The 19,961-nt window shown below is 38.3% G+C and overlaps 1 protein-coding gene across 1 annotated transcript in view; it reads left to right on the top strand.

Moving 5' to 3' along the window:
- The window catches only part of LOC126252249 (agrin-like), a gene marked incomplete at its 5' end in the record, with an annotated part of 306,781 nt that overhangs the window by 137,972 nt on the left and 148,848 nt on the right, over positions 1–19,961 (top strand). Inside the window, 2 exons of the mRNA XM_049953122.1 lie at positions 4,800–4,937; positions 19,047–19,199. Of these exons, the coding sequence (XP_049809079.1) occupies positions 4,800–4,937; positions 19,047–19,199 (291 nt within the window). The remainder of the gene's footprint in view (positions 1–4,799; positions 4,938–19,046; positions 19,200–19,961) is intronic.

Below are 19,961 nucleotides of genomic sequence, written 5' to 3'. Positions count from 1 at the left end.
TACCCACAGGGTATAGTGACCCTACACTGCTTGCCAGCAATACCACTCTTTGTCTCATGATTAGTTAACTTGTAATTGCTTGGTCATGCACATGGATAATAGGAGAATGACGTTTCCCTTGTCTGTGACCTCATGATGCCATAAATCAGGAAGTGCTCTACAACCTCATCACACCTTCCCATTCAGTTTTCCTAGATTGAGAGTTTAATGAATGTCATGTTGCATTATGGTCTGTTAGCACCTTCCTCATAAACTGATATCTAGAGTATACCTGTTGTTATCAGAAGCTCTGTCTATTATGAATGTAATGCACAGTACAAAGTAGCAATTTCAGCACTGTCACAGAATTGTTCTCCAGCACCAGTCTCTCGTAATTCTCTGCCATCTTTGTAGATGCTGCTTTGGGGACAGTAGTTGATGACTTTAGTTAAAGACTTTTCAGGCCAATAGTGAAAGCAGCCTGATCCTGACAGAGTATAAACTGGCACGTGTGTATCAGAAACATGAGTGCAGTACTGTAAAAGCTAAATGCAGGTGAACTGCACAGATCATCTCAGCCTTTTAGTTGACAAAAGCAAAATATAAATGATGTACTGGTAAAGAGAACTAGAAAATATTTCATTGTGAGCTCCTAAACATCAACACAATTTCAGGAAGTGTTCTGTTGTTTGGGTGATCATTAGAATGATTTTCAGGAAACTGCAGAGGTGCCTTTAATAGACTATCTTAGGTGTCATTGCACAGCTCCTTCATGGAGAAGAAGCACTTACATTCTGTCCTTTCTTTCCCAACATTATTTTATGAAGTTTTGCTAAGAAGTAATGCCTTCAAATCTTTTATGTGAAAACTATTAAAATTTTTTAAATAAAACAAATGTTACTGGCATTCTACATCATTGTTCCTCATTTCTACATATTTATTTCTCAATGGAAAATCCAGGATGGAATGTAACAATGTTATAAAAAGGATAGTTGCTATTCGCCATATTGCGTAGATGCTGAGTCGCAGGTAGGCACAACAAAAAGACTGTCAGAATATGTGCTTTTGGCAAACAAGGCGTTCGTTGGGGATAGAACATACACACACACACACACACACACACAACTCACAAACACATGACTGCCCAATCTGTGTGGTCTCAGCACCCAGAGACTGTGATCATGTGTGTGTGAGTAGCATTTATGTGAGTGTGTGTGTGTGTTTTTCTATTTCTGACAAAGGCCTTGTGGCCAAAAGCTCATTTTCTGACAGTCTTTTTGTTGTGGTTATCTATGGCTCAGCATCTCGACTATATGGTGAGTAGCAACTATCCTTTTCCTGATATTATTACTTATTTCTCAAGGTAGTCACCCTAGAGAGTAACACATTGTTTCCACTGAGAGACCAGTTTGTTAATACCATCACTGTGCAGTGTTTGAAGACTTTGTTGATGGACTCACAACCTCATCTCTGGTAGCACCACTTCAACACTATTAGGGTGAAGTCCTTCAAGGTGTTCTCTAAGTTTTGGAAACATATGAAGATTGAATGGGGCAAAATCAAGACTGTGTGGAGGATGAGTAATGATAGTGAACCAAAGGCATTGGATTGTTGCAAGTGTTGCAGTGCCTGTGTGTGGTCTGACATTATCATGCTGAAGGAGAGGGTGCTCCATGTGTGGATGAACTCTTCGAATTTGAAACTTGATTGCACAGTATGCAATTTCTTCCACACTAATATAGTCATGTTACACACTGCCATGTTCCATGTTATAATTTGGAGCCCTCTTGTGGCAGAGGACTGCAAATTGGTAGACATAAAAAAATAAGGATTTAGAATGCTAATAATGTTTATTTTCTTTAAAAAGCTTAGAGTTTTCACATAAAGAATTTGGAGGCATTAGTTTTCAGCATTCTATCATTAAATATCGTACATATTAACCTTGGAACTGTGGCATAAATAGAAGATGGCCCAGGCAGAGACTAGTGGCTATTCTATGTTTTGAAATATTTATTTACCATTAAATAGGCTCTCCAGCTACACCAGATTCTTTATCAGAGGTAACATGTATAGAGTATTATTTCATGAACCATGTATAAATTGTCACAATAGTTGTAATGATGGTTCAAATTGTTTCTATTAAAATATACATGAAACATGATGTGCATCAGTATTATTTTTCTTTATTTCATTGCTTGACCACTGAAGAAACACACTAAGCTAACAGGTTTTTTTATGCTCATTTCATCTATGTCTGTAGACAGCCATGTATATTTTTGTGTTTTAAGTCAGAGATGTTGAAGAGGCATTTCATCCATTTGGGGTCATTCATTCTTTTTATATGATCATAAAAGTAGACTTATTGTTTGTGTATTATGTCTCTAATTTTTTCTAATTTTTTGAAAGTAGAACAAGTTTTTATAGTTTGGACACAGCAAACTTAGTATGATCTTTTCTTCTTTTTATTCTAATTCCACTAGGAACGTTTCTCATATAAACACGATGGTTTTTGGAAGAATTTTAATGATGAGTTTTGGCATGTATAAAACAAACAATTTTTTTGTAAATGTTTCATGTTTCCATTTTTCTGGCACTTGTTTTCAATGCTTCTTTATTGAACCCATTGAGTGTAATCCATTTGCCAAGGGATGTAAAGATTTTTATGCATGTTATTGTTATTATCTGGTGTTTAATTGGGATGTATTGTCCTTGACATTTGGTATTATACAATTTTTTTCATTGTTTTCCCCTAAAGATATCTGCTCTGCCACTTCTTTCAATATATTCTTTTTGTTATGTCCTGATGGGACTACAATCGTCAAATATAACTGTGGGTTGCTATGGAATATAGTGGAGTAAAACTACAACCTATGAAATATTAGTGCACTTTATTACAAGAATGATAAAAATATTTACTTAACTTTATATAATCCATTGCCACATGAATGTGCTAATTATTTACAGCTGTCTTTAAATATTAAAGCATCACTTGATGCGCACTTTTATTAACTCTTCTCTTCAAGTATAAGGATCACAAAGTTCTGAAATATAGTTCATTCTAAGACATGAGTAATACATGTGTCCCAAGTAGACAATGTTTTCTGTTTGATTGGATGTCGCAAACTGGGGCAGCCTTCCTCTGCTTGGCTATATATCAGCATCCTTGTGATAGTGCTGTGGAGCTGGGAGAGAGGGTGTGGTTTTGCCAGCACCTCCCATTCATTGTTGCAGTATGTTCTGAAGCATTGTTATATTTCGTGATGCTGACTTTGTTTGGAACCATGATCTACACTTTCATTACATTATTTTTTGTTCTTGCTGGTTCAGAATATTCTGTTATTAGGACTGTATCATCTACAAAACCTAAAAATTATATTTACATGTTATTCCTCTTAGTCTCATCTTTAAATGTTCTTTAATTTTTTAAATGTTCTGAAACTTTTATTCCTTCTATCATTATTGTTATTATTGTTTGTATTATTATTTAACACACAGTTAAACAAAAGTGGCAACAGTCCAGATCCCTGTTAAAGACATGTTTTGATTTCAAAGGGGTTAAATAAACATTCATGGAATTTATTTTGGACTTGCTGTTAATCAACTTTACCGTTCTCTTATATTTCCCATTAGGTTTTCATCAGCTTCTATTTCTGCTAATATGTCAACTAGCATATCACAGTGAAACTACAAAACTGGATAATATTACCTTACTATCAGCATATAGTATCTAACAATTTCATATTCAGTGTCTGGTCTGCTGTCGATCAACTTTACCAGAATTAGCCTTGATATTTTAACTTCATGTCTACTCATGGATGTGAGTTTTTACCAATATTCCTTACGGATAATCATTAAAAATGAATTTAGAGCATTTAGTGTGAAGGAATGTACACACTGAGAAAGATGACGTGACTAAGGGAGAAGTTTCTCATTTGTTGTGATTCGTTTTCTGATTCACACAATGGAAAAAATGATCTAGAATATACAAGAATCCTTTGTCTGTGTACAGAAATGGGGAAGTAGATGTTATTCTGACAGGCACAAAGGTACATCAGAATCTAAGGAAACAAGCAAGCTGATTTAATAGTAAAAGTGCCTGCTGGGGTACATAATTCAATAGTGTGGCACTCCCCTAAATACCATAAACTCACTGTTGGACATGGTCATAGGTCAGTGGAAAACTCAGTTGCTGGGCACCATGAAAAGATTTGCATTCCACTTTTGCTTTTCCTCCTCTTGGTCACTTAGGCTGGATGAAATGGCTTTACACATCTTTGTATATAGTTCAGTTTCTGATGAATGTGCTTTTATTCTCACATCGAAAGCCTCACTTGTTCATGGTCCTTGTGACACATGTATGCCTCATTTCAAAACAGTGCATTTTATGAGCTGGAATTATATTGTTAATATAAGTGAGGTTCTGCTGTGTATTGTAGCTGGTGATAGAAGGAGTGTACTGTGCAAAATGTTTATGTTTCAGACATTAGTATGTTGCATGGAGCCAGTTCATCCATTTTTAGTGTAATGATCAGCTAGTACATGTACTGTCTTAACAGTTTATTCTGTTCTTTTTCTTTACATGTTTCAAATATGGATGCTTCTTATGATTTTAATGTATGTAAGAACTATTTTTTACTAATTTAAAAATGATACTTGTAACAGGTAAATAACACTCATCTAATAATATTTTAAAGTGGAAAAACTGAAGCCATTCCACACCTTCAAAATATCATCACGCCATCTTCATCAACATCAACATCTTTTAAATTTTCTTCTTGTTGAATATATTGTAAATGTTTGTGCTTTTCTCTTTTTTGTAGGTTCTATCTCTGATGCATGTGATCCAGATACACTGCAATGTACATGCAAACCTGGAGTTGGTGGTGTGAAATGTGACCGTTGTGAACCGGGCTACTGGGGGCTGCCAAAGATATCTGAAGGTCATGATGGATGTTTGTGTAAGATATTATTTGATTTTGCAAATGGTTTACCATATTTCATTCATTTAATGTTATAAAGTTTGTTTATGTTTTTGCTTGTTCTTTGCACTTCCAGTTGTTCATTTTCCTTTATTGTAGTGGTATTTACTCTTACAGCAAATGGTATATTCACTAAATATGGAATTATGTTTTGAAGTGAAGGAATGACAGTATGTACAAACTGTTGCAATTATGAAAGAGAAGAACTGGACACAGAGAACGCAGACCTATAGGAGCATAATAATATACATTGACACAAAATCTGAATCTGAAATGTGTGATTTCATAGCCAAGATTAAGATCATAGGATAATAATGCATTATAACAATAATGCATTACAAAACAGAAAGCAGTCAATTGCTCAAAGATGAGGCATTATACTAAGAGGCTGATATAATAGAAGAGCAATAAGGCAACATAGCTAGGCAATAAGGCAACATAGCTATAAAAAAATACAAATACATGGTTTCTCAGGAGTAATGATCAGTATTCAGGGATATGACAGGAAAAATCTTTCAAAGCAAAAAAGTGTAGTAAACATGGTGTCGAAAACGCATGCATTAAGAGCTATGAGCACCTCTTCATCTTCGATATTGTGAAACAAATCTCTTCTACTGCAAGCTCTTGGCTTTACATATTTTGGGAGGGGTTAGTGTGGACCAAAACAGGAAAAAAATTTCCTGGTAAACATTGGCTCTAAAAAGCATACCTTAAGTGCTATGAGCACATGTTCAGTAGAAGAAATGTATTTCACAGTAGTGAATATGAATAAGTGCTCATAGCTCTTAAGGTATGCGTTTAAGAGCCCATGTTGACTGGATATTTTTTCCATACTTTGATCCACACTGCCTCTCAAAATATGGAAAGCAAAAAACTTGGCAGTAAAGGAGATTTCTTTCACAGTATTGAAGATGGAGAATTACTCATAACTCTCAGGTCCCAGGACTTGGACACAAGTGGAAGAGAGTAGATCCAGAAATTAGATTGATGAGTATCCTAGTGGCACTGAATAGGTGCAGAAGAAGAGACATGTGTATATTGTCCACATGTCTTACTGTTGAAATGGTATCAGCAAGAAAAATGGATTATCAAAGCAATCTTGAGAAACTGAATCCAAAATCATCTTAAAATTATGTGGCACAGCTTCGGCAAAAGACATATTCTTGTAAGAAGATAATATAAATTTTAACTGACCAAATTAGAAGTTCAGCACTGACATACCAAAGGCTTAAATTCAAATTAGAAAACTGCATTAACAGCATACTTTTAATAATAAATGCTTGGAATATTAAGTTACATTAGTTTATGCTTGTGCCAACATTAAAGTTCTGCTAGAAGATGAATGGTTAGGTAGAAACTAGCTGCAGAGTAATAAAATAGAAACTTTTAACAACTTGGTGTCATCAAAATACTTATTGAACTGTAATCAATCAGTTGGAGCAATAGACAAGACAGTGTGACTGATGTAGAATGCATTTGAATCAACATAAAATTATTTAAAAAATTAGTCTTCATGTGATAAACAAGTGTACTGGTACTAAATTCACATGTTACTTACAAATTCTGTAAGTAAAAAACCTATTAATCCTAGAATATCATTTCATTCTTATTTGAGAAATTACACTGGTCAACACTCATTTTCTTGCCAAGGATATTTGAGTGGCTTTAGGATGGGTTAGTGGTGCTGAGGACGAATATAGCAACCATTTATGCAGTTTGGCTCTAGTTTTTGAGATAATGCATGATTTATTCAAAAAATTAGAAAAAATTGCTAATACTGAACTCGAGCGCTACAAACTACAATGAAAAAAGAAAATAATCTTTATAAATAGCTTCTATGAAAACCTGATAGGCATTTGTCCACGTATAAAACATAATTGAAAAGTTTCTCTATAAGTATATCATTTTCCGTCCATGACGAACCGCTTCCTGCACGCTTTTCTTTTATAGGTCTCTTCAGAACAGTCACGTTGCAGATTCCAGCAATAATCTGCCATCATATGCCTGTCCCATCTTCATTTATATCTTTCCTCTATTCCTTTCATATCTTGATGGAACCGCTCTCCTTGTTCCTCACTGAAATCACCTAGATTACGAGGAAATCGATCCAAGTGGCTGTGAAGGAAGTGCAATTTTATGCTCATGTTAGCTCCTAAGTTTTGAAAGTTAGTGAGCATGTTTTTGACCAGTTCCTCGTAATTGGGAGCTTTATGATTGCCCAAAAAACATTTTACAACAGCGACAAAACTGTTCCAGGCCGATGCTTCAGTGACAGTCATGACACTTGTAAAATTGGTATCGTTGATGAGCCTGCGAATTTGAGGACCATCAAATATTCCTGCCTTAAGTTTTTCACTACTGAGTCCAGGGAACATATTGCAGATGTATGTGAAGCAATTACCATTTCTGTCTAAAGCTTTGGTGAATTGCTTCATTAGTCCTAACTTAATATGTAATGGTGGAAGAACAATCTTGTCCCTACTAACCAGAGGTTCATTAATGATATTTGCTTCACCAACAGCCATATGTTCCCTTGGAGGCCATGTTTTCTGCTTCCAATGTTCGTGCTTAGCCCTACTATCCCACATGCAGATAAAACATGGGTGCTTTGTGTATCCACTTTGTTGTCCAAGCAAGAAGTTCACCATTTTCAAATCAACACAAATCAACCACTGGTGCTGCATATACTGAATTTTCTGCAGAACCATCTTGATGTTAGCATATGCTTCACAAAGTTTTGTTGAGTGGGCAATTGGAATAGATGCGTAACGATTGCCATTGTGTAGGAGAACACATTTTAAACTTCTAGTGGAACTGTCTATGAAGAGACGCCAGTCCTCTGGTCTATATTCCGGCAGCCCCAATTCAAGTAAAAGTCCAGGTATATTGCTGCAATACACTATAACCTCTTCTTGGTTGAAGTATGGAAGAAGGTTTTCTTCTCTCGTCCGGTAAGCTGTTATTTTAACACTTGGATGAAGACAGTTCTTTTCCTTAAGCCTGGATGCTAAGAGTTCTGATGCTTGCTTTGAAAGATTGAGTTCTCGTATCAAGTCACTGAGCTCCTTCTGGTCGAACTGCTGGGGTTGTGTCTCACGTCCTTCGTATTCCGAACCACTACTTGTACATTCCTCGCCGTGCACATCGTCATCTGATGATGTTAGCGTGGGTAATGTTGTGAAGGTTGGTACAGGAACATCGTTGCTGTGCACCACCGGTCTTCTTGCTGACTCCAAATCGGGATATTCCCACTTTCGTTTTTTGAACCTATTAAAACCTTTCACATTAACAATGCAAAAATAGCAATCATCTGTATGGTTCTTCTGCTCTCGCCATACCATAGGCACTCCGAAGTTTAAGCTTTTCCTTTTTCGTTTTGTCCACTGCCGTAAGCACTCCACACAGCATTTACAAACTTTATGGGGTGCCCACGCCTTGTCTTGATCTCCAAGTTTAATTCCGAAATATGCCAGATACGCTTCCTTCACAAAAGGAGTGATATTCTTCCTGTTCTTTTGAAGAATGTATTCACCACAAATGTAGCAGAACTCATCTGGATGGTTCACGCAAAGACGGCGTGAAGAACTCATGTTTTCCTAAAACAAAATTGCACAAATACTACATATTATGCAGAACTTTCTTGTATTTGCATGTCAATCACATCCAACAAACATCATTAATTGTTTTGTGTGAAATGAATACTCACCTCTTATTTGCTACGTCACGATGAAAAGGTTCTATCTCCTTGAAGCTGCACTGCACATGTGTGTGACTTTCGACCATCGCCATTTTTCTTGTTTACACTGAACGCTACCTATCGGCTGTTGTGGGGATTACCTCGGCCAACAAATGAATGTCGAGTACTGCCGAATTCAAATCTGCACAACCCTCAATATCTTCAACACACGCACCGCACAACAGGACTGAACACATGCTGACAGTGTGATGTTTGCATGATGTAATCCTCAACCACACAGATGCACTCCCTGAGCACAATTGTTTAATAAAGTTAGTACAATATCACTAATTAAAAAGCAGGTAGCAAATATATTACACCATATATGGACCCTGCAGTCGATATTATCCACATGAAACTCTCATTTCCACAAATAACCTATATCTCAAAAACCAGAGCCAATTTGGAAAAAGTACAAATATACTCGGAATGAGTATCATAACAATATCCAATTTTCGTTCAAACTTCCCCGGCAACGAAAAAAAAATTTTATTTTGTAGAGCTGTGTTATAGAAAAGCATGACAAAGAAAGAACAAAATTAGGAGATTACATGAATGCATGATGCCTGTTCTTTCAGACACGTCCAAAAGAACACACATCACACAGAATTTGTAGCTGTGATACATATTATGTAAATTGAAGGTGGAGGGAAGAAAGGAAAGGGAAGGGACTATTGATGTCAGCTGCATCAGGACTCAGCTGCATTAAGCACTGTGCCAACTGCACACAGTATTTATTGCAATTGTGCAGATTGTCTTGACATATCTCTCGGCCTAACCACATTCCCATTTACTGCCAACTACCTGAAGTCCCTGTCCATGTCCACGATCCTCACTACTTTGAGAGTCCCACAGGAAGTTGGTCGTCCACTCTACTGATGCCTCGATGGGCAATGATTCCACCACATTCAGTAGTGCTGATGCTCAACTACAACCAATATCCTGCCGGAATCATAAAGCAGTGAGCATGGAGGACATAGATGGGAACAGATAGATGGCTCTAGGTATTGTATTATATTGAATTTATTGGTCCAGTTGTCTACAAAGCAGCTTATGCATAATACATTGGACAAGTCAAGTTGTAAGTATACAGCTGAAAGTCATTTCTAGGCATACTTATTTTAGGTTACAATAATACACTTTATACATAAGTATTTATATAACAAACTTCATAAATTTAAATATTCTTCAATGGAGTAAAAGCAGTCATGCTATAAATATGACTTTAGAGATTTTCCAAAGGTATTGACCTCAGCAATAGCTTTTGTTTTCAGTAAGTTTGTTATAAAGCTTACTCCCATGTGAAAAGTGCCTTTTTGGCACAGAGCTGTGCTGATTTGTGTTATATGTAAGTTTCTGTTTTGTCTGGTAAAGTGATCATGTATATCACAGTATTTTTGCAGTCTGCAGTCCTTTCCTATTACATTTATTTTAAAGAATAAAATGGTTTCCATAATGTATACACATGGTAATGGAGGTATACTAGATTTCTTAAACAATATAGCAGAGATGGTGAGTTGCGATAGGCACAACAAAAAGACTCACACAATTATAGCTTTCAGCCATTAAGGCCTTTGTCAGCAGTAGACACACATACACACACTCACGTAAATGCAACTTGCACACACGTCCGCAGTCTCAGTTAATAAAAGTCCTTAATCTTTCCTCTCCCACATCCACACCGGCTGTTCAGAGCATCCGCCTACAGGCCAACCGCAAATTAGAACTGCATGCCACCCTCCACCTCAAAAGACTATCCAATATCCTGGTTTCCCACCTCCGGAAAGGCAACTCACTCATCCTTCACAACCTTTCCAGCAAACCTCAACCTCCTCTCATTGCACACAAACCCAGTCTCTTCCATCTACTTCTCCCACTTCCAGCTCCACTCCCTCCAAAACCTCAAAATTCCAATCAACACAATCTGGAACCACAACACCCTAATTCAGTAGTTAACCTTTCCTCCAAACCTTTCTCCCAATCCGAAATCTCTGTCCTATCCAAAGGCCTCACCTTCAGCCCCACTCCCAGATTCAACCAAACAGCCCTCGTCAAAGATTTACTGTCCTACTCTCGTACTCTCTGCTGGAAATATCACTTTGCCACAAAGAAAAATGATCCTAATCCTACTCCCAATGATACAACTCCCCAGGACACTATCCAAATTGAACCCTGCCTGGAACAGTTCCGTCCTCCGTCGCAGCGGGACCCACCTCCTCTTCCTCAAAATCACCCTCTCCAAACCTTCCAGGAATTTCTGACTTCCAGCCTTGCACCCCAATCCTTCTTAAAAAACCTTAATCCTACTCCCAACATCACCACTGCTGAAGCCCAGGCTATCCGTGATCTGAAGGCTGACCGATCCATCGTCATTCTTCCGGCGGACAAGGGTTCCACGACTGTGGTACTTGATCGTCGGGAGTATGTGGCTGAGGGACTGCGTCAGCTTTCAGACAACACCACATACAAAGTTTGCCAAGGTAATCCCATTCCCGATGTCCAGGTGGAGCTTCAAGGAATCCTCAGAACCTTAGGCCCCCTGCAAAATCTTTCACCTGACTCCATCAACCTCCTGACCCCACTGACAGCCCGCACCCCTACCTTCTACCTTCTTCCTAAAATTCACAAACCCAATTATCCCGGCCGCCCCATTGTAGCTGGTTACCGAGCCCCCACAGAACGTATCTCTGCCTACGTAGATCAACACCTTCAACCCATTACATGCAGTCTCCCATCCTTCATCAAAGACACCAACCACTTTCTCGAATGCCTGGAATCCGTACCCAATCTGTTACCCCCGGAAACCATCCTTGTAACCATTGATGCCACTTCCTTATACACAAATATTCCGCACGTCCAGGGCCTCGCTGCGATGGAGCATTTCCTTTCACGCCGATCACCTGCCACCCTACCTAAAACCTCTTTCCTCATTACCTTAGCCAGCTTCATCCTGACCCACAACTTCTTCACTTTTGAAGGCCAGACATACCAACAATTAAAGGGAACAGCCATGGGTACCAGGATGGCCCCATCGTACGCCAACCTATTCATGGGTCGCCTAGAGGAAGCCTTCTTGGTTACCCAGGCCTGCCAACCCAAAGTTTGGTACAGATTTATTGATGACATCTTCATGATCTGGACTCACAGTGAAGAAGAACTCCAGAATTTCCTCTCCAACCTCAACTCCTTTGGTTCCATCAGATTCACCTGGTCCTACTCCAAATCCCACGCCACTTTCCTTGACGTTGACCTCCATCTGTCCAATAGCCAGCTTCACACGTCCGTCCACATCAAACCCACCAACAAGCAACAGTACCTGCATTATGACAGCTGCCACCCATTCCACATCAAACGGTCCCTTCCCTACAGCCTAGGTCTTCGTGGCAAACGAATCTGCTCCAGTCCGGAATCCCTGAACCATTACACCAACAACCTGACAACAGCTTTCGCATCCCGTAACTACGCTCCCGACCTGGTACTGAAGCAAATAACCAGAGCCACTTCCTCATTCCCTCAAACCCAGAACCTCCCACAGAAGAACCACAAAAGTGCCCCACTTCTGACAGGATACTTTCCGGGACTGGACCAGACTCTGAATATGGCTCTCCAGCAGGATACGACTTCCTCAAATCCTGCCCTGAAATGAGATCCATCCTTCATGAAATCCTCCCCAATCCACCAAGAGTAACCTGTTAATTCATCCCTATGAAATCCCCAAACCACCTTCCCTACCCTCTGGCTCCTATCCTTGTAACTGCCCCCGGTGTAAAACCTGTCCCATGCACCCTCCCACCACCACCTACTCCAGTCCTGTAACCCGGAAGGTGTACACGATCAAAGGCAGAGCCACGTGTGAAAGCACCCACGTGATTTACCAACTGACCTGCCTACACTGTGATGCATTCTATGTGGGAATGACCAGCAACAAACTGTCCATTCGCATGAATGGACACAGGCAGACAGTGTTTGTTGGTAATGAGGATCACCCTGTGGCTAAACATGCCTTGGTGCATGGCCAGCACATCTTGGCACAGTGTTACACCGTCCGGGTTATCTGGATACTTCCCACCAACACCAACCTATCCGAACTCCGGAGATGGAAACTTGCTCTTCAATATATCCTCTCTTCCCGTTACCCACCAGGCCTCAATCTCCGCTAATTTCAAGTCGCCGCCACTCATACCTCACCTGTCATTCAACAACATCTTTGCCTCTGCACTTCCGCCTCGACTGACATCTCTGCCCAAACTCTTTGTCTTTAAATATGTCTGCTTGTGTCTGTATATGTGTGGATGGATATGTGTGTGTGTGCGAGTGTATACCCATCCTTTTTTCCCCCTAAGGTAAGTCTTTCCGCTCCCGGGATTGGAATGACTCCTTACCCTCTCCCTTAAAACCCACATCCTTTCGTCTTTCCCGCTCCTTCCCTCTTTCATGATGAGGCAACAGTTTGTTGCGAAAGCTTGAATTTTGTGTGTATGTTTGTGTTTGTTTTTGTGTCTATTGACCTGCCAGCACTTTCGTTTGGTAAGACACATCATCTTTGTTTTCTGATTGTAATAAAATTGTTAAATGTGTTGGCTACCTGTAAGGGATTTGTCACTTCTCTATTTTTTTGAGATAGTGTTATATTTTTGCAAGATTGTCTGTATCCTTCATTTTCATATTTTATAACGATAGCCTTTGATTTATTAACTGAATCATAAACATATTCATCATAATGCATTATTTTTGCTGCTTTTATTACTTTTTTAAATATTTTGAAGTATTTTTTATAGTATGCGTGTACTTCAGATGAGGAATTTTTTGAGTTACATACTTCATGAAGTAGTCTTTTCTTCTGGCATGAAACCCTTATTCCCCTTGTGCTTCAGCTGTTTGTTCTGGAGTTCGTCCGTATGTTTACAGTTTTCAGTGGGAATGCAATTTTAAAAAAATGGGTTAATGTATCAATGAAAGTGTTGAACTTTACATTTATATCAATTCATTCTGTACACTTGTGACTGATTTCTTTCTGTAATAAGCTGCTGACGTAGTTTACATTATCGTGATTATAATTTCTTGAATAAATGTTGTTAATAATACTGCCTTTTACTTTTATGCTTAATATTTGAGCAATAGGGTCACTAAAACCTGCATTGAAAAGTTTTAGTGAAGTGTTGTGTAAACTCCTCTTGACTAGAAATCGGTCTAGAGGTGTTTGGCAAGTTTCTGGTACTCAGATAGTAGCTTTTATTCAGCCTTTAAATTATAGGATGTTGCAAGGTTCAAAAGGGTTACTATTTGTAAGGAAATCCATCCATTTTATTTACTTTATGTAGCAATGACTCCATTTTGTTTAAGAAAGTTCAAAATTTCCAGATGGTGATCAGTAAACTGTAGCAAAAACCAGGTTGAACTGAATAATTTTTATAGCTGCAGTTTCATAATCCTTTTCTGACGTATGTTCTAGTTAAGTCAGGTAGGCTAATAAAATCTATGTTTTCCTTTGTGTAAATTGCCACCCCACCCTGCTTACTGTTTTTCCTGCAGTAGTAAGAAGCCAAAGTGAATTTGTTTATTTTCATATTCTGGTTTAATTCTGGGTTAAGACAGTCCTCAGAAATGCATAGCACTGAGAAATATTTAAGTTCACCTGTTAACAATACATTAATTTCATCAATCTTATTATGCAGGGACTGCACATTATGGTGGTAAATTTTTAGATTGGGCTTTACTCATGATCTCATAATTGGGAGTCATATTTACAGCATTACTTACCATTAGTTTAAATTAGGATCATCAGTAGTGCTGTATTTTAGTTCTTCTTTCTCATTCAATTTGTTTTCCTTGCTGTTGTTGGAAGTGGCAATGTGGATTGGCCGAGAGGCATGCTGAGATAGTGCACACAGTTACAACAAACATTGCATCCAGGTGGCGCAATGGTTAAGACAACTGCCTAGTAAGTAGGTGATTCCAGGTTCAAATCCCGGTTCGGCACACATTTCCACTCATCACTGCTGATTCTGCATAAAGGCCCAATGCAGCTGTCATCCACAGTCCCTTTCCTTGCCTTTCCTTTCCTTTCCTTCCTCTCCCTCCACATGCAATTTATATAAAACCAGGAGAGGAAATCCCTTTGTGACTACAATAAAAGCACTTTTCAAGCATTGTTGTTTTGTCTTGGAAAAAAAATCTGCCATGTGATAAGATATGTTGGCTGCAACAAAAAATAATAATAATAATAATAAAGGGAGACAGTATGCTGTCCCATGTTTTGATATGCTCCATACCATAAAACACTGTGCAGTAGTAATGGCAGAATTGCCAGGACTGGCTTGAGGCACATCACACTGCACACCACAGGGTTACCAGTGTTTGAATTTTATTTTGTAGTTTAATCAGATACTTACTGCAAGTGCAGTTCTTTTCTTCTTCCAAGGAATGTTATGCCAAAGTACACTGAAATATCTTGCAATTGGGTAGTTCTATGCAATAATATTGTTCAACATGTACTAAATACATTATATGCTTTTTGAAGAGAGCTGAGCACACGACATCATGTAAATGTAGATGTTGTCTTGGATTTTTAGAAGTAAGACACTAAATCTTGTATAACTGTCACATTTTTGTACTGCCCAAGCTTGTGTGCTCTGTAAATTAGTGTAAACAATTGAGTGAAGTAACAGCTCTTCAGTAAGGAGGCTATATTCAAAATTGTAGTATTGCTAACAGATTGTTTAACCCTTTTGCAGGCCGTAGGGGATATACTTCCAACTAAATGTATTTCTTTACAGCATTTAAGGGAATGTGTGTTACCACTTCTGTACACTCCTGGCATCTAGTGGCAGTCCACTGTACCAGCTATAGTTTCTGTTTGTTGTGGAACATAGCCTTCAGGGCTGTGGGAAGTATAAAGCTCACCAAACAATGGCATGTTAATGGCTCTTGGGAAGTATGGTTACCACCAAAATAGTTTCTGGAAAGGGCTTGCAATGTGTACTTACCATGAAGTTAATCTGGCACTCGTTGTCCTTGAGAAGCTTACTTACCACCAACTCAGGGGTATCCCGAAGCTTTTGGAAATATGTGTTACCACCTCTATCTATACATGACATGTTGTAGTAGTACACTGCACCAGGTATATGAAAACTGCTACAACAATCAGTTTCTGTTCATCATGGGATCAAATGTTATTAGAACACATTGCTTCACTCCTGCAATATACATTATTGTGACAGTATAATGAAAAAGATAGTTGCTCCTCACCATATAGTAGCGGAGATGCTGAGCAACTCAGCATCCCTGCTTTATGGTGACTAGCAACCATCCTTTTCATTATATTGTTACATTTCATGGATTTTCCACACATCATTGTGACCTATATCAGCTCATACCTCTATTGCATGATAAAGTTTCCATGTCTGTTTTCACATTGTGGTAAGTAAATTTTAATATTGGTAACAAATATTATTTAAATAAATATTGGTTGACCTAGCAATCTTACACCATTGGTGTAGAAGTGTAGCTTGGATTTTGGGACTCTCCAAGAGATATTTTCTGCAGTTCCTTTAGTCATTCTGAATATAATTTCCTTCAGCACATCTTCATGCTTTTTGCGATCCCATTTGGTGTAATTAGCTGTTTGTGACAAGGATTCCGTTTCACATGCTGTTAGTCTTTTTGCATCTTTTGCCTTTATTTTCTAGGCATTGATGCCATATTGTAGACATAGGTCTTTCTAAAGTCTTATAAAGGCATGTTCTGGTTTGCTTCTGAATGAGAGAGGGTTTCATTACATTATTAATGACTCCCATTGCTTTTGTATACCGGGTGGCTTTTTCAGCTAGGTCTGTTTCTTCCAGAAAGGTTAGTTTATAGCCTATATATGTGAATGTTTTCACTCTTTCTAGAATTTCTCTCAAACAGATCTTACTTTGTACTGGGTATTTCCCACAGAAGGTCACAGTTTTTGTTTTTTTGACAGTGTATTAACTAAGTGGAGAATTGTGCATTTGAAGGGAAACAATACAACAACACATGCTGAATTGGTGGAAGCAGAAATAAAAAAATGCAGCATCATATAATACAGTGGGTAGGTGGCACAGATACATACAGTGTGTTCAAACAAGTCTGAATAATCAAGAACTACATGGCAGACCACCTCTCTGTGAAGAATAGGAAGTGGAAAAGAAGAGCAGGCCTTGGTGCATTAGTGGTAAAAATGAAAATCGTCATGGATCAGTTTTCAAGCTGTGTTCCATGGCTGCTCACATCCATTTGAACAGTTTGCCAAACTGAGACAGCAGGGTAAACGTTGCACCTATCTTAGGCCAATCCAGATGACTACCTACCTAATCACCATGGATGTGTGCTGTGCCTATCACTATTACTCCAAGACAAAGGAGCAAATCAAGTAGTGGAAATGTGTGGATTCACCATTGACAGAAAAAGGTGAAGGCTCAACCACCATTCAGTAATGTGATGCTGAGTATTTTTTGAACTGCTTCAATATGTTACTAAAATTATGCAAATAAGGATCTATCCATCACCGAAGCATACTACCAAAATCTCCTGTTGAGGTTACAGGAGGCTATCAAGACAAAGTGTTTTAGTTCCATGACAACATGCCAGCTCATTCTGCACAGGTCTTACATACTGCTTCTTTCAGCTGTCAGATTTTCCTCAACCCCCTATTCTTCTGTCATGGCACCCTGTGACTTTCTCTCTCTCTCTCTCTCTCTCTCTCTCTCTCTCTCTCTCTCTCTCTCTCTCTCTCCTTGTAAGAAGAAACCATTGCTTTGCAGCCTTTTCCAGAATGCTGACAAGATAAATGTTGAATGTTTCCTGAACAACAAAAATCCAGATATCTTTAACCAATGTTTCTGCCAAGTAATACATGTTAGGAAAAGGAGAGTTGCATTGAAAGTCCAGCATGTAGTGAAAGACCAGCACCACCTTTAGTTTTCATGGTCGCAGTTTAGTTTTTCGAGTAGATAATTAAAATTTATGGGTACCCCAAATATTTTGGAAATTTTAATGTGGTAGAAAATCACAGATGCCTTTTTTTCATTTATTAGTGTAATACACTTCCACATGTAGATTATTTGACATGAAGTAAATGCCATATTTTATAAGCTTGGGTACATTCAACACTTCTGTTGATCAGGCAGTCAAATGAGGCAAAACTGTGCCAAAGCTTGTGTATAACACTTTACACTTTGTCATTTGCTGTGTAAGTAAGTAAAAAATAGATCTGTAGGTACTGTATAGAATGATGCCTTTAAATATGTTTGAAATTTCTGCAGGGTAGCTACATTGTGGATCCGTGTGAGTTTGTTGTCTTTGAGTTGAGGCTGGGGATCTTCTGGGAAAGTAGGGGAAAAATGGATTAATGGAGCACTGAGGTGTTGATAATAGGGGAAATGCCTGTGAGGGGTGATGATGATGATGTTTGGTTTTGGAGCGCTCAACTGAGCAGTCATCAGTGCCTGTACAGATGAAGTCCCAATTTTTACACGGTACAATTTTTTATAAAGGCCAATCTAGACACTGTTGCTAATGATAATGATGATGATGAAATGATGAGGACAACACAAACACCCAGTCCCTGAGCAGAGAAAATCCCTAATGTGGCCGGGAATCAAACCCGGGACCTCTTGATCCAGAGGTAGCAACACTAGCCACTAGACCGCGAGTGCAGATGCTGTGAGGGGTGAAGTAATCTTACTGGGTAGTAATATTCCAAGACTGGAGCTGGAAATTTGTAGATTTTGTATTTGTCTCAGCCTTATGAAGACAAAACTGGGGGCAGCTGCATCTGAGCATTAAGTAAGAAAGAATGATCCATTGCTTTCAGCTTTTCATACTCCATAAAAGGTTTTCCAGACACTGTCAGGTTAGTCAAACCAATGTGCTGTTTTGACAGTTTATTGAAGTAACTGAGTAATCACGATTGAAGATTAAAATGATTTATGTTTAAACTATTCTACAGTTGAAATGAATTAGTTTATTTTCCTTCACTGAACCAATTACCATTTTCTGTCACAGCTTAATGCAACAGTGGAGAACTTTTACACCTTAATAAATCTCGTAATACAGTTTATGCACCTACAGTCCGAATGACATGAAAAATAGTGTTAATTTATAATATATACCTTCTTCTTTGCTACCCCAAGTCATTCGCATGTGAAAAATACCTAACAGACATAAGCTTGTTTGTATAAAATATAATTGTAAAATGTGTATCACTAGTACTGCAGATAGCAAGGATTTTTGAATATTCTGTGAAAGTTCGTATATTTGAATAGAATACATATAATTCATAAATGGAAGCGCATTAAAGATTAGATGTCTTTTCTTCAAACAATTAGCTTGTGAATGCTCCCCATATGGTGCTGTTCGAGAAGATTGTGAACAGATGACTGGCCGGTGCATGTGCAAATCTGGTGTTCAAGGACAGAAGTGCACTGTCTGTACTGGGCATAACTTAACTCTCGGTCCTTCAGGCTGTGTGTCAGTGTCAGGTAAGAATAACCATTAAAATTATGTAATTGTAGTGCAGTGTAATACAGACAAAAAAATTAAATATAAGAAATGGCCAGTGTTCAATTTAGTGAATGAAATCTACATCAGCAGTCAGGAGAAGGTTATGGTAAGGGTGATAATTAGAGTCATAAACAAATATTGAATTTTCATCTTCTTGAACCTAAGATTTCTATATCAGTTAGTGTTGCATGTTAATGTTATTTCAGTACACTCTGCCTCTTTTCAATCTGTGCCACACATTGATACATACTGTATAATGTACTCACTTTGTTCCTCATCATTAATGCCTGTGTTCCAGCAGGGAATTAATATGTGTTAGTGGATGAAACTGACAATATCTCCAAAACTGCCCATTGCAAATATCTGGTTTAGTGTCTGATGCTACATGTAGTTCCCTTATTGTGTTCTATAGTGGCTGTATGCTGCTAGCTGTTTTGCTATGGAGGTATCACAGTGTTTGAAGTGGTCACCATCACACCATGGTTGTTACCAGAATTCTTTCCTGTCTCTTTGGCATCAATGTATTTTTCAAAGTTAAAAAAAAAATTAAAAAAAGTAAGATAAATGAGATGCACTATAATATTTTCAAGCTCATGTGAGTGTTCTCAAATGGTGACACTAGTGACACATTTTTGAATGTTGCAGAATATTCTCAAATATTCCAGATTACAACTTGGAAACAGCATGTGTCACATTGATCTGCATTCTGACAAAATCATCGTAACTATGAATTGCACTTG

The sequence above is a fragment of the Schistocerca nitens genome, chromosome 4, assembly GCF_023898315.1.
Source record: "Schistocerca nitens isolate TAMUIC-IGC-003100 chromosome 4, iqSchNite1.1, whole genome shotgun sequence".
NCBI classification, from domain to species: Eukaryota; Metazoa; Arthropoda; class Insecta; order Orthoptera; family Acrididae; genus Schistocerca; species Schistocerca nitens.
The sequence above is the reverse complement of the archived record's forward strand: the minus strand, read 5'-3'. Positions and strand labels throughout refer to the sequence as shown.